Below are 21,983 nucleotides of genomic sequence, written 5' to 3' on the forward strand. Positions count from 1 at the left end.
AAAATTGTAATTAAAATTATTTTTTTCTAAAACGATCTAAATTTACGTTCATCTTATTCTTCATCATTTTCTGATTCCAAAAACATATAAATATGTTATATTTGGATTAAAAACAAGCTCTGAAAATTAAAAATATAAAAATTATGATTAAAATAAAATTTCCGAAATCGATTTAAAAACAAGTTCGTCTTATTCCTTGTCGGTTTCTGATTCCAAAAACATATAGATATGATATGTTTGGATTAACAACACGCTCAGAAAGTTAAAGCGAAGAGAGGTACAGAAAAGCGTGCTATGCAGCACAGCGCAACCGCTACCGCGCTAAACAGGCTCGCCTTTTGTACGAGCGGCGGACTACGGTCATTGTGAAAAAAAGCAGTGCGTTCAGTTTCATTCTGTGAGTTCCACAGCTTGACTAAATGTAGTAATTTCGCCTTACGCGACTTGTTATTACCTTTTTCCGCGCAAACTGTTTTGCGCCATTTCTTCAGTTGAAAGTAAACTTCCGACTGGGCGGGACCGGAAGCGGAAGCACATCTCAATTTCTGATACACCAGTTAACATGCAGTTCCGCGGCCATTTTAGATCTCGCACATGCGCACTTCTCAGTTTTATCGCGAGCAGATTCGACCTATTTCCTTTTCCGGGTGATGCGCATATCGTTTTTCGGCATGTTTATGTCTTTTTCCTTTTCCGGTTGATTTCACCGCATGCGCAGATCGTGTTATTCGCCCACGTCTCTACGCAAGGGACACTACTCCGGCGCACTACTCCACCCGTTGAAAGGGGGAAACATTTTCTTCAGTACAAGTAGTCTTTATGAATAAACAATTAACAAGAAGGACGTTGTAAATTCATTCAATGCAGATAAAATAAGAAATATGTTTGACGAACTTGTTCTGTTCTTATTCACATGACAAAATATGTGAAGATCGAGAGATGTTATTAAAAAACCGTGTTCCAGGCAACTCGCAAACAGATAACCGCTGTGTACTTCACTGACCACACCCAACGCAAAGGAAACATGACACACTACTATTTGGCATACCTATTTGAATTCATTGAACTTTCCCCAATAAATTCGGCTCACATCAGTCGTACTAAAAGTTTGTCAAAACACGACACACAGGCGATAACAAATGCCCACCTGAATGGTGGTTCGCAACCACACACTAACGACCGTCGAGGCACGTAATGAATCATGTTTTGCAATCTTCCGACCACCATTTTTTAAGTCGGTTACTCCCATTACTGCAACCAATAACACAGCATGTTAACGCCATCGCTAATTTGGAGTGTAACGTGAGGTTTTTGTTATAACGTAGAGGAAAACACACCGTCCCGTTCAATTGCTTCCATCACGTTGAGCAGACGATGCAGCGGTTGCTCGTCGAAATTTCTCGTCCAACCAGAATCGCTTTGGGTATCACGTGAGTTTTCCTTCTTTGCACCATGTAAGTGCCGAAACTGTTAACTGGACAATGATGCCGACGCCCACTTGACCCCCACTACAATGTCAAGGTCGGAAAGTCGTGAATAGCGTTCGTGGGATACCTCCAGCTTCGCTGAGATAAATGTTTAAATTTGACTGCATTTGAATTTCTACGAAAATACAATGGTAACAACCTTGTCCTCAAATTTTCAAAAATATTACACTGAAATATATAATGAAATTCATCTCCGAGTTCTCCAGACTGGCATTTAACACATAGAGAATAGGCCTACTACATGGCTTGCTGTGTCGTACCAGATTTACACGAGTTGTTTTTTTAAATATTGAAATGCGAGCGAAAGCGAGCTGTTCACTATTTGAAAAAGCAACGAGTGTAAATCTGGTACGAAACAGCAAGCCATGTAGTATTCTGTTTATCCTACATACTGTACTTACGTGTATTTTACTGAAAATGTCCTGCAGTCGAGGCAGCTAAATTGAAGACGCTTGTTTTGGAACCTCGATCCCTTCTAAAGCCTCGTGCAATCTATTACGTCAAAGCAAAGAAACGTCACTCTGAAAGTGTGGCGTGACGTGTTAGTTCTAAAAATTCATCGAGGGTAATTAGCGAGCGCAATTTTTTTTTTCTATAATGACTTTTGTCTCGGTGACTTTGGCATCACAGGGCCGGACCAAAATAATGAGTTGTAAGGGGGGGGGGGTTCCTCCTTTTTTGGGGGGGCGAGCGCGCCCCGGAAAATTTTTGAAAAACGGTTAAAATCTGTGCAATCTGGTGCATTCTGGGCCTTGTTTTGAGGGTTAAGAGCAGCATTGTTTTGGTGCTAAAACTAGTAAAAGTCAAAGCAAGGTACATGCTTTTTCCAGGGGTGGGGTTCCGGAACCCCTGGAACCCCCCTGGGTCCGGCCCTGCATCATAAGCAGTGGAAAAAACAGGTCCTTGCTAGACTTGCTTGACATGACCTCATTTACATGATATACACACGTGTAATTTGAACGATTATTATCTCACGAGTGTCTCTCTCACGTATGTAGGATAAATATTCTTTCGTTATGTGGTATATTTAACATTCGGCCTTTCTGTATTGGCAATTTATGATTTAATGTTCTAAAAGAGAGTGCTAGGTTATTGGGTAAAATGTTCAAATAATTTTCAAATATAAATGTATCTTTAAACAATCTATAATTCAAACAAGTTTCTTTTTCATTAAATTCTGAAAACCACGATTGTATATATTGATCTTTTAGGCATTGCAACGTTTTCAATTTAAACCATTTTTCGGAACATCGTAAATTAAACTGGTCATGCCAAAAACCACTAAGACCAAGAGCATTGAAAGTTGTTTCAACATGGTTTAAATAGGGTGCTTCATATATGTTATTTACATAGAGGCGATGCAAAAAACGGTACAATACATTTAAAAACTTATCCCCGAGTACGCAGTACTAGGGTCCAACAGTGTGTCTGTCTGTCTGTCTCGACTTAACAGCTTATTGCTGGGAAACTACTGGGCGCAGTTCGTTCAAAAGTTGATACACTAACTTGATAATAGGTCCGATTGATCGTATTAAAACTTCATAATGTTACCTGGGACCTAAATGCGAAATAAATCACAAAAGCCACTCTTAACGGTGGGAGTTTTTGCGGTGGGAGGCTGGTCGCTTTGCGAACAGCCTGAACTAAAGGGGAGACTTGAGCGGCGAACACGTCACGCAGTGACGAGAAAAGCATGATTTGCAAGCCAGACAACGGGTGAGGAAATGGTTTCGGCAAAGAAATTACAATGCAGGGTTTGGTCTCGGTGAAAGAGAGACAGAGAGCACGAGAGAGTCTATGGCCAAAATGATCCGGGTTCGATTCCCGGCATGGGCGTTCTATTTGTTTTTTTTTTTAATTCTTGTTTATTATTGTTTATTATGAACGTTTTAATGTTTAATTTTACTGTAATAGTTTTTTTAATTGTGTAAAATAAATAAATAATTTATTTATTTATTTATTTTATTTTTAAATCCAAGTGACCCGGGTTCGATTCCCGGCATGGGCGGTCTATTTTTTTTTTTTTTTAAATTCTTTTTAATTCTTGTTTACTATTGTTTATTATGAACGTTTTAATGTTTTATTTTACTCTAATAATTTTTTTAATTGTGTAAAATAAATAAATATATATATTTTTTTTTTAAATCCACGTGCACAAGACAAAAACTTTCATACTGGGGGAGCGAGCCAGTCTGAAGAGTACTCGGGTCCAGCGCCAGCGTTTTTTATTACTATTATTACAATCCACCAATTTAAACCAAAAACTAAGCAAAGTTTCGCCAACCCAGACGGGCAGGGATCTGCGATGGCTCATATAATATGTACTGTTTTCCGCCGTATTTAACGAATCTTGTAAAGTTTAGTTTCCCCAAAGTACCCTATGACACGACTCGATTGGCAAAGAAAATACCCTGAAATTCCCGTCTCACGGCCGGTGCTGCCGTTTTAGTGCCTTTGGTCATCAACAGACAGACAGACACACAGAAACGAGCTTTATAAGTTAGAAGACTAGCTGTACCCATTTCTTTTCGTAAACCTTCAGTTATTTCCTGGAACGGTCCTTGATGAATGATTATTTTTTTCCCACATCATAAAAATTAAGTAGAAGTGCAACGCCCAGGCACTACATACCCCCAGCGAGGGACACACATCTCTCTCTCTCCGAGTCTGTCTCCGGCTCTCTCTCTCTCTCCGAGTCTGTCTCTCTCTCTCTCTCTCTGTCTCTCTCTCTCTGTCTCTGTCTCTCTGTCTCTCTGTCTCTCTCTTCCTCTCTCTGCCTCTCTCTCTCTCTCTCTCTCTCTCTCTCTCTCTCTCTCTCTCTCTCTCTCAGTCTCTCACCCGCTTTAAACCTGTATATAGATCTATATAACCTCTTTGAAAAATGATTGTATTATCATCTTACATACTGGATCGTACCAGCAGTCAAAAAAGCTAGACAAAACAAAACAAAACAAAAGGAAAAGTTCGCGAACTACAATAGTTTCTCTGGCAGCTCTCACCGACAAGCGTGCACCGGTGTATCGATGGAAAAGCCCAGGGTTTTGGCACTCAGAGCTTTGGTGTGTGACTCCGCATCACCTCTCTCTCTCTTTCTTTCAGATATGAAATTAAAAATGCTTAACTTTCTTCCACTGGAAAAGCATCTCAAGTTAAACAAAGCCATTTTCATGCACAAATTGTATTACGGTAAAGTGCCGATTTACATTACATCATTATTTAATAAAGCTACCGACAGATATGGGTCGGTCAACTTGATCCCACCGATTCCACGAATTGACCTTTATAAGACCAGTCTTGCTTTTTCGGGTACATCAGTTTGGAATTCACTTCCATCATCCCTTAAGCACTTAAGTCATTAAAAGGTTTTTAAAAATGTGTCAAAAAACACTTAATGTCTGAGTAGTTTAACGCGTTTTGATTTACCACACTTAGTATTACGCCAAAGATATGCTGTGCATTGTATATTCTGAACATATTTTTGTTGTACTATTGCTACATGTTCGATTGCTACCAGCTTGTACTTATAATTACTTGCATAGTATGCATTTGATTTTATGAATAACCACATATGTATGCTCTTCATGCCTCGCCTCATCTTCATCATCATCATCATCAACATCATCATCATCATCATCATCATCATCATCATCATCATCGTCATCTTTATCATCACGTGCTGAAGTTTTCTGACTTTTTAACTTTTTAATTTTTAATTTTTCAGTTTTATCATTGTGTGTGTGCGTCCCAAGGACAGATTGTAAGAAAGGGCGTAGCCTTAAATCTTAATCCTTGTTTTAGTTCAATTCAGTTTCTCTCTCTCTCTCTCTCTCTCTCTCTCTCTCTCTCTCTCTCTCTCTCTCTCTCAGTCTCTCTCTTTCTCTCTCTTTCTCTCTCTCTCTCGGCTTTCTCTCTCTCTCTCTCTCTCTCTCTCTCTCTCTCTCTCTCTCTCTCTCTCTCTCTCTCTCTCTCTCACCAGAAACGAGTTAGATGTATGTTTCACGGTATGTATGAATACATGTATGTATGTTTGTTTGTGTGTGTGTATGTGTACTCAAAACGGAGGCCTATTAGATGTCTATTTCCAAATAGGTACGTGTTGGAAGTGCTAAGTTAACGCCACAGTCTGTCCCGCGAGAGCATAAATATTGTGTTATACAAATACTGTTTATATTTGAACCCTGAATAAACTATGCTGATATGTATGTCTGTATGTAAGTTATGTATGTATCCGGCTGTACTGACTCACTGATGTGAATCAAATTGAGCTTTCGGCAAGTCAAACACAGGAACTTGACAGTGCACAAAGCGCACGTTGTCATGCATAAAAAGTGTCAGCAAAAGTGCCATGAGCACTCTCAAATAAACACATTTGTATCAAGCAAATATGTGTAAGTCACGTATAAAGGAAGGACAGCTGACTATGCTTGTAGCAGACGACAACATTTGACCCATCTCGTTTTGTTCTCGGTCGGCGAGAGTCTGTGACATCACTACTTGAAATTCAATATGGCGGAGACTATGGCTCAAGGTGTCGTGTAAGTAGGCTTACTCATCCGTCTCGCTGATTATGTGGCTTGTTTGTTGTTGTCGATGCAAGAAGACGCTCAAAGCTTGCCAACATTCTGAATAAAGGTGGGTTATATTTACCGATCGTCGATGCAAATACTCTGTTTTATCCATGGTTGTTCATTTGTGTTCGTTGATTTCGCTCCATTTTTGACTGCCCAAACAAAAACAATGCGGCATCATAGCCGGAAGATATGCGCATCGATAATGTAATCGATTTGGTACTTTTATGGCAACATAAACTGGGTAGGACTTTCTTTTGGTTGTTTTATCTGGCTGATTCTGCTAATCAAGTTTTAACTGACAGGCAAGTTTCTAACCGCTCCCAACCACCTGCTAAAAACCCCAAATAATGACTTCCCGTCGCTGCATCTGCCTAAGTTTAAGCAGATCCTGTGTCCGCGACTCGATCTGTAGACGTCAAAACGCATCTTCATTTTCTCAAGACAGTAACTTGGAGGTTTATTCCTGGAACTGTTCTACCGATCTTGTGTCAAATGCATCGTAAATTTAGTTTTTGGGTATAGCAGACTCGCGCCTGGAACAGGTGGTTGGGTCGTCTGCTGCGGTCCAGTGTCTGCAGCAGACATTGACCTATGAATGACCTGAACACTTACTTGTCTGAAGCGCTGGACACTGCAAACTCATCAATCCCACGATGATTGATTAATTGACTGATCTGTCACAGACCAAAAGAAAGTGAAGGCTTTTCGTGGCATGGAACTGTATGAAACTTTGAGTTTGATGAAGTTCAAAAGAGAAGGGTTGTTTGTCAAAATCCTCATGTTATTGTTGTTAATATTTCGGAGTGGCTTGGGAACCTGCGAGCCGGTTACGGAGCCCCCCAGTCTCAAGAACCGGGAGTCACTGGTATCTCACAAAATAGTCATTCCTAGTTTTACCGTAGCTTACATACACTGTGATAGTCGTCTATAGTTCAGGTGGTAGCAAACTCTGCTAGTGTTCGTGAGGTCTGGGGTTCGAGTCCCGCCTTCGCTTATTTTTTTTGTTCTTTGGGAAAAAAATCATTTTAAATTCTGTTTTACTTTTACCCCTCTTAATTTTCCTTTATATAATTTATAAATAAAATTATAATTTATATTCTTCCATATATATTCAAAAGCATTTCGGTGATCGAACTGAGATTGCAACAACAAAGCTCACGCGTCAGTCACTGATTTGGCATAAGCTTTGAGTTACTTCGACCTGTGTCTCAGCTTCGACAGAATCTCGGAGACCTGCGAACCGCATCTAAGTCTCGCTACGGTCAGTCCGACAGTCGCTCATCTGTGACCGCGCTGTTGCCGAAATACAAGTCTCTCAGAGTCTAAAACTGATCAGCATTAATCTTTCTCCAAAAAAGCAAAAGACACATTTCTTTGAATTGAACTTTAGAAAAACGACCCATAACTTCAACCAATAAGGTAGCTTGTGGATAGTGCCGGTCCCCGAGCCTGGGGGCCCCGTAACCGGCTCGCCGGACCGCCAGCCACGGCCTTAATATTATGCATAAAATTGAATATATATTTGAACTCTGTTTCTTTTTCTGGTATGAATACATCATTACATGTAGTGATGCACACATCTTTTAAACCTGTGAATCTACATTATCTGTGCCATTAATGTAGTTGAACAACATTCAATGATTCATGTTCTATTAGTTTCACTTTCAGCTCTTTTGGACTTTGCAGATTGCTGTTTATTGTATAATTGACGGAACAAGTTTATGTCAGCATAGTTGTTGAACCCTGAGTTGGACTGTGTGCAGTATTGAGTCATTGACTGTAATATGCTATGATACTGCTAGACTTAATGGTACTCTGTATGCATGTGTGATTCAGTTTTATTCCTGACCAAGTAAAACCTCTTAAGTTTAAGGCAAATTAAGCAGTGGAATAAATCATTATCATGTTTCACAATGAAATTGTGCAAGTTGTTCATCTCTAATACAAAACATGGTAATGTTATGGGGCACTGGGACTGTCCTTAGTTTTCCCTCTTAGTCGTGTTTTTTTTTTTAATCATAAATCATTAAATGTGCTAACTCTGCACATGTATACAACTTACAAGCATAATTGTTGTGTACTTGCATGAGAAGGATACTTGGGAGCTATGTTTTAGCAATAGTTCCAAGATGTTGTGCAAACAATACAGTGCTTGCATAAATAAAATAAATAGCTTTAGTGAATGTATAAAGCTGATTTTAACAAGTATGTTTAAATGAAATCATCAGTTGTAGAGCTCTGTACCAGAGAGGGATTAGAATGTGCAGAGATTTGTGTGTGTCACTCTCAGCAGGAGAAGTTAGGAAAATAAAGCTGATCTAATAATAGTGCAACCTTTTGGATCTGCTGAAAAGAAGGGGTGGTGTTCTGCAGGTGTGGACTGTGCCAACATTGAGGGTAGGGCTGTGTTGGCTAAGTGCATGCACCAGCCACTGTCAACAGTAGCAGCGCCCTGGCTGGGACACATAAGGCATCTTAGTGTTTTCTCAACCAGTTTCCAATCACTGAGTGGAGACAGATTGAGCAGATAATTATGGTTTTAATTTTATGACCTCATCTGGATCAGGGAAGATTGTTAACACAAAGTATGTATGTGTCTGCTGAGTTGTATTGATTAAATTATGATTTTTCAGTAAACTTAGTTTTTTTTACCACTCATGAATGAAAAGAAATGAGTAAGTGTAGAGAAGCAAGATTACAAAGATGATGATATGATTAGTTGCAAGCTAAAAAGTTAAAGGAGTGAGTGTATACAAGTTCTCAAGCTGCTGCTCTGAAAGTCAGACAGACACAAGAACATAGACTGTTTTGCATTGCTAACACATTCAGCTAGCAGACAGATGGATCAATTTGGATCTCAAATGTGCACATGCTGGCACACACTTGATTCACATTGCTGTCAGAGTCCCTCCAAACATATGCTGCAGAGAACAAGCCCACGCCCAGCTTTCTGTTTGATTCTTTCTGTTTAGTACACTAACATAACCTTGTTCAGTTGTTGCCAGCAAATGCAGACACACACACACTCAGTCACAGACATTTGCATGCTTGCACACACACAAACAAATAAATACACGGAGTTGTTCTTTACATAACTCTCCGCAACTTTGTATTATTCTGTCGGCAAAAGCTAAACATTGTGCTAAAGAGCCACTGCTCATTTTCTGCTGCTCTTTTTTTAATTAAGCAACTCTTTTTGCTGTCTCTTTGCCTTCATTTATTGTGGTGCTTGTCCGCAGTAATTTATGTGCGATTGTGTTGGATGCTAATTTGGTTACAGTTTGCCATGGATAATCACAGTGATTCACAGTGGTAGGACTTGTGTTTGTAGAGCAAGTGGAAGCGGGTCGGTGAGTGTTTCTGCTTGTGCAGTGCTGTGTCGGAGGGATTCGTAATGATAGTGACAGCTCTGAGTCTTGTCAAGGAAGGCTGTTGTTTGACTAATGGGAGTTTGAGAGTATTTGATTCAATGCGGATGCTCCACTGATTTAAGTGATTAGTTTTTGATGTCTCCATTCAGCATATTTTGACGCCTTCATATTTGTGTATAAACATTTTTGTAAGTAGTACTAGTAGTGTCCTAGTTTCTGCATGCAGGCATCAGTGGGTAAATAATTTATAGGTTTGTGTGTGAACAGGGTGACCTGCTTGATGTGTTAACTGGAAGGTGATGGCCTTCTTCACACTCACATTGTTGTGGTTGTTGCATGAGGCTCACGAGAGTCATGGCATGTAAGATAAATCTCCTGTTTGGGCAGAACATTAGCATTGTTTGGGCTCAAAAAGTCAGTTGGAAGGATTTGTTGCTAATTCCTTTTGTCTGTATGATAGGCAGGGAAGATTTATTTGTATTCAGAAAGCTTTATGTGTTTCTACTTGGAGAGCATGGTTGGTGCTGCTTGTATGCAAGAACAACTTTTGTGAAGACTGAGCTCCAGATAAAGGTTTTACTTTTGAAAATAAATAACTGAATAAGTTCATAATTCTCTCTCCAAATTATATTTCACTTTGTGTCATACATATCTCATAGTTTGTGTATAATGGTTCTATTGAAATGAAAAGCTCATGTTTGTGCTCATGACGTGTGCATGGTATTTAGTACTTAAAGGCTATACTATTGACATTTCTGATTTGTTTTGTGCATTCAGTATGACTGAGGAATTTGTCATTAGTAATTAATATCAGTATTATGTAAATTGTAATAATGCATAGCAGTCAGTGGACAACATGCATACATCATTACATGTCAAGTGTCATACTCCACACCCTCCTTGTCAGCACATCACTCATTCTCCCTCATGGTTGCTGTAATAATGTGAGACCATAGGCATAGCACTATCTGAACTGTATGTGACTTGTGCTGTTGCCAAAATTCAAGTCTTTCTGAGTCTAAAACTGATCTCCATTAATCTTTCTCCAATATAGCAAAGATCACAGTTCTTTGAATGGAAAAACTTAAAAGAAAATGTTTAAATAAAATAAACAAATCGGTCCTCAAAAATTAAAGGTAGCTTCTGGAGAGTGTTATTATGACTGGTTTTAATGCAGGATGTCTGATGTGACTGAATGTAAGGTGGTTTTGTTGACATGCATCTTGACTGTACATACTGTGTTTTTGTGTGTGGATAAAGTGTACTTGTCTTTGTTAACTTGCATATATATCATGTGTCTTGTGTTGTTGTGGGTGTGACTGTGAGCTTCTATGTGTGCTATAGACAATACTGTTAGTGTTAAACATGGTTATCATAAATTTTGTACTTGTTTCGCACGGTAGCGCGCGTTCAAACGTGTCGTTTAATCGTTTTCAAGCTGGTTTATGGTTGATAAAAAAGATTACTGAAAGATGCCTCAAATTAAAAAGTACCAGTTGCATTCCTGATTTCCATTTGGGGGGGGGGGGGGGTAAACAGGTCTGCTATCAGCAGGCATCCACCCCCCCCCCCTCCCGCCTGCCGTTTAGGCAGTCATACTCTGATGTAAGGGGATACATGCTGGGGATTGTTTTTTAAACCACTGAACTCTGGCATGGATAACAGGATTTTTTCTGTACGTACTTTTTGTCTCGTGCTTGCGTGTAAAGGGCCGGGAATAAGGCACTAGCAGATATGCACATCAGTTGACCAGGGAGATTGAAACATTCTCCACCCTTATCCTACCAGGCACAGTCGGGATTCGAACCCGAACTTTCCACACAGAAGGCTGATGTCCTTATCACTAGGTGATTGCGCCCGTCTGCAGAGTAAGTTAGTATTTAAAGTACATGTAAGTTCAGGTAACATTTTCTTTGATTTGAAATTGAATAGCAATTAGCACAGTGGGTGAAGAGTCATTCTGCAATGGTGTTCATTGATAGATATTGTGAATGCCTCTGGCGTGTTAGCTGAGGAGCTGAACCCTTGAGTCAACACTTTATTGTGTATTCTAAAAAGGAAGCCGGGGAATAGCTGTCTAGACTGGCTATTGATCATTTACAAAGTACAGCCCTTTCACTGAGGTATGATTATATCTATATATCTTATATATATTTATATATATATGGGTCATTCTCAGAAATGGTGGTCCAGTGAGAGTGAGTAGGGGTGACACATTTGAAATCATGAAAAAGTAAATTAAAATTATTTCTACCACGACTTTTTTCATCTGAATCTATTCCTGAGACATTAAAGCATTGTTGTATGTCAATAAAAATGGTTTCTATACGTTGGTGTTGTTTTTGTGTGCTTTTCAATTGCGAAGTTCGGCCGTTTCCGGATCGCCGAAGCGTTACACGACTTTCGTGATCAACAATATGTTCAGTCTCATGGCTAAATGCAAACATGCAAACACCAACAAATTACTGCAATCGACAGTCAGGAGTTCAGTATTGGACGTAGCAACACATCTTTGCAAAAACTTACGCTGAATTTGAAGTTACGGGCTTCGAACAAAAAATTATGAATGTCGTAACGCTTCGTATCCAAACTCGACGCGCGAACATCGGACAGCAATGTGCTCCATGACTTTGCCACATCACAGCTATTTTTAGCTCTTTGGCGCACAGGAAGTTCGAACAAGAAAATAGTCCTTTGAATCACAGCCAAATATTCACAGAAAACACCAGAATCATATCATTTGCTGAAACTCATGGCGTCGTTTCCTGACCTACGTTACGACTGAAGATGGTTTTTACTTAATTGTCGAGCCTGCAAAGCTTTGTCACAAACTTACACACCGCGGATGGCGACAATGTAGTGTCGGAAGGATATCGAGTGCAAACAGTCTCTCAAAGCGCGAAGTTTAGCGGAACAAAGCAGCCAAGAAGTTTTCGTATCCTCTGACCGTCGATGTTCGACATTCATCAAGTACTTAAAATGGGTAATCTGAACGCAACAGGAACTTTCAACAAATACAGCAAACTCTGACGAATTGTGTTTTGTGTAGTTATTTTGGGTCAGACGGGTTTTGCCGGCAGGAAAGGCCAAACAGTGCAGATTCATGTCTGTCGCACAGGAACCGAAAGTGGTTCAAGCATTTCGTTTCTGTGTTACGACATTCACCTTAGTTTTGTTCCAAATGTCATTTTTTACCAATATTAGTTGAAGTCCTTACCTTTCATAACTAGAATGTGTTGGGTAGAACACAAAAATACTGCAGAACTGATAAAAAATGCACAAAGGATTGAAGGCTTAGGTGGTTTAAAGTTGGAATTTGGTTTCCATGTTACAACATTCATCACGTAAATACAACACTTTAAAACGTCTCTTATTTAGCAACCAATTACTCTTTTTGTCTAATTTTTGCATTATTATGTATAGCAAACAATAGACTTCATAGTAAAAACAATTATTTTGTATTTCTTGACACTTTATTTTTTACTTTGTATGTAACACTTTGGACCACCATTTCTGAGAATGACCCATATATATATATATATATGAGTATATCATACTATTACTAAATGATTCATCACAACATTTTTTTTATAGGGGTGAGATTCTTCACACACTACACACACACAAGACAGATTCATATGACAGTGAGTGACCCTAGGCTGTTTCTCATGTTAGAACAAGACACTCATAATTGTCTGAGCTTTGGATGTTTTTGTAAATTGCTGTCTCCAAGTTCCGTTAGTCTCCCAAAGGAGTTTATTCTTGAGTGACCTGCAGACAAAACGGAATAAATATATGCCACATTTGGAGAGACTCAGTATGTTTTGACTCTTTGTCAATTGTTATTTTTACAAAGAAGTACAAGCATAGATCTTTCTATACTTCATGACTATTATATTACTCTGAGTACTCGAGATAACGGCTCCAGGAAGGGTTGTTATTTAATGTAACCTATCGTTTTACCAGTGAGGATACCAGCAGTTTAATTCCTTGTTTACAATGGGTAGATGGATTGCAACAGCCATTATTACATGATTAGATACTTGGTTGTCGATCCTATACATGCGTGTTTCAAAAGCATAGGGCATGTTTGTTTTACTGAATACACATTCAACAGTGAGTCATAATACTTAATCAGTGGATACTGTTGCAGACTCTGTATACTCAGTCAATGTTTAGTGCTATCCTAACAGAGTTGATTGCTGTACTTTTAGCTGGTAGAATTCCTCTCATTCCAGACATTAGGCCCCTTTCTATAATCCTTTGCACTGATCACTGATCATCAGTTGACAGTACTTTCCTGTACCATCCTGACACATGTAGAGCAGTTGTGAATTTTTAACTTTTGTGATCCTGAAAGTTTCTAAGGTATGACCAGTATCTAAGGGATGTTGGTGAAGGACGTGACCACTATGAAAGAGTAAAGAGCAAGGGGAGTATAAGAAAGACATACGGTACACAAAGGCTTTTCTTAAGGCCTGAATACACTTTTTGTAAAGAGGCTGAAACGGAAAGCTGTGTGGTTACAGAGTGCTGTGTCGCCTTCCGAGCGAGTTGTTAATGTTAGTGTACTCTCTGCACAGCATGTGGCCCAGTTTGTGGGGTCTTGTTGTTTATTTTAGACTGATCTCAAGGTGGGGAAACATAGTTCTTGCATGTGTTCAGAATTATCTTAAATTTGAATCTTTAACAGACAGATGGATTCAGGAAAAGTACAATGGCTTATATTTTACTAACAGATTTTTTATTTTGTACAGCAGAGGATGGGTGCAGACAGAAAAAACCCACTTGAACACACACAGTCATTGAGTGACACTGACAGTCAAACAGACTGTCACACAAACTAACAATGAGTACTTTTTTTGCACATAATGAAGCACCACAAAATAATGCAACTTTTTTACAATCTTGTGAAAACTGAAGTGCTGAGTGGTGTCCAAGTGACTTCACTGACTGTTTCACTACTTGTGCCTCACCCAAGCTGCCAGCAGCTGCAGTATTTGTGCCACAGTACTGAGTGTGTGTTATAAATCGGTCACATGTGCAATGCAAGATTATAATTCTTTAATCCTCAATATGTGTACAGCTGTATTCATGTTCAGTTGTATTATATAGATAGAGTCTTGTCACAGCTTGCTGTATACCTCAAGCTAGCAGCAGTCACACATCTGACATAAGATTACATTCGGTGAAGATCATGGTGTTGTGATAAATAATCATTCCTGTATCTTCACTGTAAGTACCACTCCCAGGTGTTCTATATGACTGCTTCTATTGAAAGTTTTGGCCTCAATTTTCTCATTGAGAAATTAATGGTTAGTTAGGGCTGGGTATTATTAACTGCATTGAAGAGTTACTTTAGGGAATACAATCTGCATACTCATGGCTTGTTTTGCATGTTGTGTTTGAAGGAAGAGATGTTGTGGGCGTTCAGGTCAGGAAAGGTCACTTCAGACTTCACAGTCTGTGCATTTTACTGTCTATGTGTCTATGAGTGTTTGTGTGTCACTGTTAATGTGGTGAATTTTGAACCCTTTGAAACAAAAGCATTAAGTAACAAGTCGCGTTAAGCGATATAAAAACATTTAGTCAATTTGTAGGCATCAAACTTAAAGATCAACACCAAAAACTAGGCATCGCCGAGACTACATTCAGATAGTCTCCGCTAAACTTTCCCGAAGACGGGTCACGCTCGTCGCCGCGAAGCATGCGAACATTATACTCGACCTATTTTCTTTAATTCTGAGCGCGTTTTTCAAGTAAACATAACATATCTATATATTTTTGAATTCAGGAGAAAACGTAAGTGAAAAATCGTTTCTAATGACAACTTAAATGAGCATACCAATTAAATAATTTTTAAGATACTGAGCTGAAATTCAATACCAAAGTCCGGACCGAGTCAAACATTGCTTGACCAAAATTTCAATCAAAACTGAGGTCATGACAGTGCCGCCTCAACAAACACAAAAATCCGGATATGACGTCATCAAAGACATTTATCGAAAAAATGAAAAAAACTTGTGGGGATATCATACCCAGGAACTCTCATGTCAAGTTTCATGAAGATTGGTCCAGTCAGTTTGTCTGAATCGCTCTTGTGATCGACACCTGCATCAGTAGGAATAGCATAGCACGCGCAATACGTAAGGTAGCAAAACAAAACAATCTGTTCAGGGTAGATAATTGGTTTGACTTTCTTCTCGTATGTCAAAGTTGCAAAGTTTTGCCTATTGTGATTTTTTTCCGATTTTTCATTCGGCTCTTCCGTTTTTGTCTGGTCGATTTTGACGGTACCCTTACTTGAGCGGCGGTCACGTGATCCCTGTAAAAGAAATATTTAATCCAAATGGTGATCCTGAAGGTTAAGTGAAAGGCCTTCTCTGGCATAAATTATAAAGTTTCAATGAAATGACACGGGGATTAATACTTTAATTTGGGTTTGAAATTTGTTGCAATAATTTTTTGGCCAAGTTTATTTAAGGGGCAGAGATTGTGTATGTGTATTGTGACACTGACAATGCTTTTCCTTAATTTCAATGCTGTTGTTAATTCATTTACACAGCAGGTAGCTGGTGAATTAAACAGAACAAATGAAGAGACAACAGACAACATTCTTGTGTAGTAAATTGCAGTATATCCATGGATGCCCTGTACTTAACTTTTTGTGTGGGTAGACTATTTCTGTGCAAGTATAAACACACCCTCCGGTAGAACTGAGTATGAAATGTTAAGAGGTCATAAAGCAGCGTGTGTTGGGTACATTCAACTGGTCTTATTGCTCTTGTAGACATTGCAGTTTACTGGTAAACATAAACGTTATCGCACAGTAAAGAACGTACCTGAATCCTACATTTACCAATCTTCTGTGCTCTCTGCCATGGTCGAGTGCTAAGGCATCTTGTGTGTGTCTTTTGAGATATATGCTTTGTTTGCGTGTGAGTTTGTTTGATAATGCTTTGTCAGCCTATCTCAGTAACTGTTGTGGGAGCGTGTGTGAGTTTGTTTGTTGCTGGTATTGGTAGTGTGACTGTATATATATATCACTGTCTTTTAACTGCGGATTTGTAAAGGGCTCTGCAGTCAGGCATTGGAATGCAGAATTATTTTTAGCCTTGTCCCTTGTAAGATGAAAGTGAGGCAAAAAAGGGTTGAAATGAAATGACTGATAGAGTGGAAATCCCAGACTGTACTTTCAAACCCAATCATGTGATCTTATCTTTCAGTGTATTTGGAGAAGACGCCCTTCAAGTGTTGAGGGTTTCATCTGATCATTGATTTCCATTGATGCCTAACATTTTCATCACTTTTGTTTGTTCCAGATTGTGAAGATTGAAGTGGTGGGACCTCACTTAAGCACAGTGGATTTTATCCCTGGAGATTCTACTGGCATTCCTAGGAGTACAGTTTCTTTTCTCCTGAGGAACACCAGCTATTTTTAATTTTTTCAGTGATAGTTTCAACACTTACATATTTAGACTTCATTTCACCATTGGATCTTCTGCATGATAACATTAACCGATTAAGTGTGAGAGAAACCAGAGTTGTGTTCTACCCAACGACAGTGAAGACACTTCCTACAGGCAGTACTGCAAGAATTGAAGATGGCAGAAAGCTTGGACGACTTTTTAGATGGTGTTGTGACTCAGGATGTAAAGAGAAGATTCACGGTTCACGCTCAACTTGTGTCATACCTGAGTGACCCTCTGTCATCCTTGAAATCAGATGATCTTGACCGATTTGTGGAGGGCCTGGCTGGATGGGTCAGCTGTAGTAACTACAAGGTAAGCTTGATTGTCTGTTTCATTTTGATGTGTATGTTTGGTTTTAACTTGACAAAGGTCTAAAGTGGTAAACTTTAAAACTGCATAGGTGTCAAAATATAATTGTTGTTGGTAATAGTTTTCTAATGCATACTATATCAATATTGGATGCTCTCGTTCACTCTTTGAAATTGAAGGACTTCCTCATACGTTTTGTTGTCTGATTCCTTGTTATAGATTTAGAGCTTGCCTTAGTGTCATTATTACCATTATCGTCATGATTACCATTATCGTCATGTTCTTGCCATCACCATCGTCATGAATCATTCCAATTCCGCTAACTGACCTTCACAATGTCTCATCTCTCCCTCGTGACTCTTCCCAAATTTCCTTCCCCCATATACTTATTCTGATTACAAGTTATACAACTAATCTTCCTGATAGGTTTGTTTGTGGGTTTTGTGTGTGTGTGTGCACATTTGATATGAATGTGATTGTAAAACAAATTTCTAATAGGTTTGTTTATCTTTGCGTTTTAGCACATACCGTAATCTACCTTGTGAACGCCCACCCCCCTTATGCACAGATTTCGTTCAAAAGTAGGGGGAGGTACTGTGCGCTGTGCAGTATCAGTTCCTCATGTTAAAATGTCAATAGTGTTTCTGTACAAAAATGCTTATCCTCCATGTATCTTACTCTGTGATACACAAGCGTTCGTGTGTGTGCAAGTTGATTGCCAGAATAGAACCTGGAAACTAACCACACACAAAAATCCCATTTGCGTGATGGTTTTAGAATAAATTCTCAAGTGAAAACGAAAATGATGACTCAGGATCTGCTTCGTATAACTGCCGTTAGCAGTGCGAATGTCTGAGCAGATCCACAAAATGAATAGTGCTACATACATGTATTATTAAATATATACATGTAAGTTTCCCAAATCCCCACAGATCAACCTCTACAACCTCAGATGAGTCTCCTAAATCTTTATCCTGTTTTGGTATGGCTTTCCAGAAACTGCAGGGAGGGAAGTATGAAATAAACAGTATGACTACATCGAGGCATTTTGCCATTGTGCACATGTTTGTATTGTGTGCAGAGTTTTAAATATTATTACAACAAAATCAATCATTTTTCCTGCCACCCTTGATCAATACAATGTTTGACTCAAAGTAGGGTGTTGCTCCATACCGGGTGCTTGCAAGGTACTTTACAGTACTGACATAATACATGTGTTCATGTGGAGACTGCAGATAAAACGTTGGCACACTCACAGTTTCAACTAAATTACAATCTGAAGTTACCCTTGCTGATCAGATACAAACGCAGTTGATGAAGCTAATTTTACACCAACAACATACCTTTGAGCTTCAATTTGTTTTTAACATTTTCATTCCACTTGTTTTAATCAAAATACTCCCCAATGAGCGTCCTCAAAATTGGAAATAGGACCTGTTCCCCTGGTAGTGGTACACAAGTCCAAGATATTGTATCTGTAAGTGTATGCATGTAATTCCTGGTACGGTAGAACCCCCCTTTTAAGACCTTAACAAATCTAAGAAAATCAGGTCTCAAAAGTAAAGGAGTCTTTAAATTGAGGTAAATTCACAGCACGGCTATGCAGAACATAGAAAGGAGGAAGTCTTAAATTGGGAGGGTCTTTTGAAGGGGGGTTCCAGAGTCTCTTAAGGGTGACAAATAATTATGAAACTAGTGAAAATCAATTTGCAGCAGTCATACCTACCAGTTGATACCATTTTGAGAGATTTTGTAGTATAACAAATGTTACATTCTGTATATCTATATATATACGACTAGTGTCTGTCTGTCTGTCTGTCTGTCTGTCTATCTGTGCGCGATGCGCAGCCAAGGTTCTCGATGGATCTGTTTCAAATTTGGTGATCATATTCAGGTACACCCTGGACACAACCTGGTCGATGAGATATTTCAACACGTGCTCTCAGCGCGCAGCGCTGTGCGCGCTGAACCGATTTTTTGGTTTTTTTTGTCTTCCTTAAATCTTCTCCAGTGTTTTCAGCGTTTACCTCCCTTCCTTCGTGTGGCGTCAATCCATATTCCCGTTACTACGTTACTATTTTTGGCGTCAATCCATATTCCCGTTACTACGTTACTATTTTTAGAATGTCACTGCACTGTCCAGAACGCTTTCTTTGCACCTGTAAGTTGTTCTCACTGTAAAAGTGCAACGGTCGAATCACTTTATAGCCACGCGAAAAATACACTGTCATTTATCTATCTCTTATATATTTATAGATATACATATACATATATAATATACGGCTTCTCTGTGTGTGTGTGTGTGTGTGTGTGTGTGTGTGTGTGTGTGTGTGTGTGTGGAGGCAACACCTGTGGATTGTACAGTTCTGTTTGTGATGGGGTCTGGTGGGCTTTTGTCTGTGTGTATGTTCTGGCCTTTGAGAAGCCATAACAGTTAATATAGGGCTTTGAATAAAGCTCTAAAATTCTCAATCCTCTTTGAGAGGACTTCGCCTTCAAAGGTGATTGTTGTGTTTCGGCACTCGGTTACATTTGACGCCGTCGACAGGGATGGGACTCGACATGAAATATTCAGGCCACTGAATCATTTTCGTGCTGTCCCATTCCACCAACCTGGCGGGTCCATGTTTCGGATCTTTTGGGGACAAAGTTCATTCAAAGGGGGTCGAGTGTGACAGGGAGACTACCGTCGCCCTTCACAGCAGACTCTGCAGAGTTGTTCGCCTTAGAAGTTGTGGGCTTTCCTTGCATGTACCCGTAAGTTGTCCTCACTGTACAAGTGCAAAGGTCGAATCTATTTATCGAAACATCCACTGTCATCTATCTCTATATATTTATATATATATATATAGATCTATATATAGATAGATATATACGGCTTCTGTGTGTGTGTGTGTGTGTGTGGAGGCAACACCTGTGGATTGTAGAGTTCTGTTTGTGATGGGGTCTGGCGGCTTTTGTCTGTCTATATGTTCTTGCCTTCCTTTGAGTGGGCACAAACTGGTGGATGAAAATGTTCACACGTGCTCTAAGACGGCGAACCGCCACGCTGTCTGTCTCTGTCTCGTGATTCCTCTAGTATATATATATATATAACTGCGTTGACTTGATTTGACTGGTAGTAGATAAATGCTAGGATGTGGGTTTGCAAAATAGCTGGCATACTCACAGGATAATACATATAAATGCATGCATTTTATCCTGATACATGCAAGTTGAAACAATAGTCAAGTGTGTGTCAGTGTTACTGCGTGTGTCAGTGCAAGTGTAACAATGTAAGCACCATGAGTGGCTGGTGTCAACACTGTAGTCTACCCTCTGTTATGATTACTTACACCGGAGAGGCTTTCCGACAGGCGTGACTCATTTAATGTAAACTGGGGGAAAAAACTGCTGTGTAAACTGTCCCCACTATGACTACACCTCTTGTCTTGAAGTGTCCCTACTGCTTTCTGAAGTAGGCTGAGGGTGAACTCTATTGGGTCAGAGATCTATGATTGGATTAGTGTGGCGGGAGAGAGGGAGAGAGAGAGAGAATCTCATGAAAGCTGTGCATTGCTTTCTAATGATCGCTGTGAGTCACAAGATAAGCTACAGAACAACGTCAACCCTATTCTGTAGAGTTTTTAAACCTTGAAATCTATTACAAATATTTACTTCACATTTTCAATGATGTCTTTTGATCCATGAAGCAATCATTACCTGTGCAAAAAAAGAATGAGCAGGGTGGAGGGCAAATGTTATTACCAAGAGTTATCTGTTTACATACCGGCATTCGCAAGCTCCATCAGCGCCTGTGTGTTTCACGTGCTAGCAATAAGTAAATTGCTCCGTGGCTTCTCTTGCCAAAGTTAACATTCTTGGCTCTGGCTTGGCTTGGTTTGCTTCCTGATTTCAGAACAGTACAAGTGTGAGGGCGAATAGAACTAGAAAGATGGGTGGTTATTCCTTATTCCTTTCCATAAACTAGATCAGTCTTGGGTTTAGCAGTAACTGGTGACAGTGCAGGTGTTTACCGTCCTAAAGCATTATATTACGAATGTATGTCTGAGTTTATGGTGAATCAATTAAATTGTACCAGAGTTAGTTGGTAAAGGACGAGAGCCAACAATGAGGTAGCTGGAGAAACAAAGACACTCACAGATAATGATGTCTGTGTGGAAAATCAAATGTGTAGAGGGTTTACATTCTTATTGTACTTTTCCTTGACATGTTTGTTTTCCCATGTATAAATTTTAATAGATTGAGACTCATCAAAGAAAAAACCTACAACAAAATTAAAACCAAACAATTAACAAAAACAACGTGTTTTTTATGTCAAGACAAGGAATGAGGATGTAAATAACATCTAGTGAAAAGGGCACATTGACGAACATTTGTGTTGTCACGTAATGAGAAGACCTGTGTTGCTGTGTCAACGCCAGACACCTGATTGGGCTTACGTAAACATTGCAGGCAAGCATAAAACTTCACCTTTGAGCACGCATTTTCCTGGTTGCACAGTGGTTTACCTGGGTTAAGATCTGTTAGTGCTATGTCTGATAGGTCTGTTTATATATGGTCAGGAATCTGTCAAGGTGTCCAAATGCAAAAATCCTGTTCTGGATACTTTTATTACTTTGTATTTTATTCTGTTTTTAAATGACTACAATGTATAAACAATACAGTAACTGTTATGAAGTATTCCTCATGCAGATTCTATCCATACCAAAATTATGTCTGTCAGTCGTCTGGATGCTGAGAAAATTGACTTTGTTCAAGAAAAAAAGCACC

General features: G+C 39.3%; 1 protein-coding gene across 12 annotated transcripts in view; it reads left to right on the forward strand.

Annotated features, from left to right (window-relative positions):
* Positions 1-5,986: 5,986 nt before the first annotated feature.
* The window catches only part of LOC138947648 (CLIP-associating protein 1-like), a 239,753-nt gene continuing 223,756 nt past the window's right edge, over positions 5,987-21,983 (forward strand). For 11 of the 12 annotated variants that reach the window (XM_070319156.1, XM_070319159.1, XM_070319157.1 and 8 more), the window contains exons 1-2: positions 5,987-6,119; positions 16,752-17,213. In XM_070319156.1, coding sequence (XP_070175257.1) covers positions 17,034-17,213 — 180 coding nt within the window. In that variant the 5' untranslated portion in view covers positions 5,987-6,119; positions 16,752-17,033. The remainder of the gene's footprint in view (positions 6,120-16,751; positions 17,214-21,983) is intronic. The other variant, XM_070319158.1, reaches the window with a different exon arrangement.

The sequence above is a fragment of the Littorina saxatilis genome, linkage group LG14 (assembly GCF_037325665.1).
Source record: "Littorina saxatilis isolate snail1 linkage group LG14, US_GU_Lsax_2.0, whole genome shotgun sequence".
Classification (NCBI taxonomy): Eukaryota; Metazoa; Mollusca; class Gastropoda; order Littorinimorpha; family Littorinidae; genus Littorina; species Littorina saxatilis.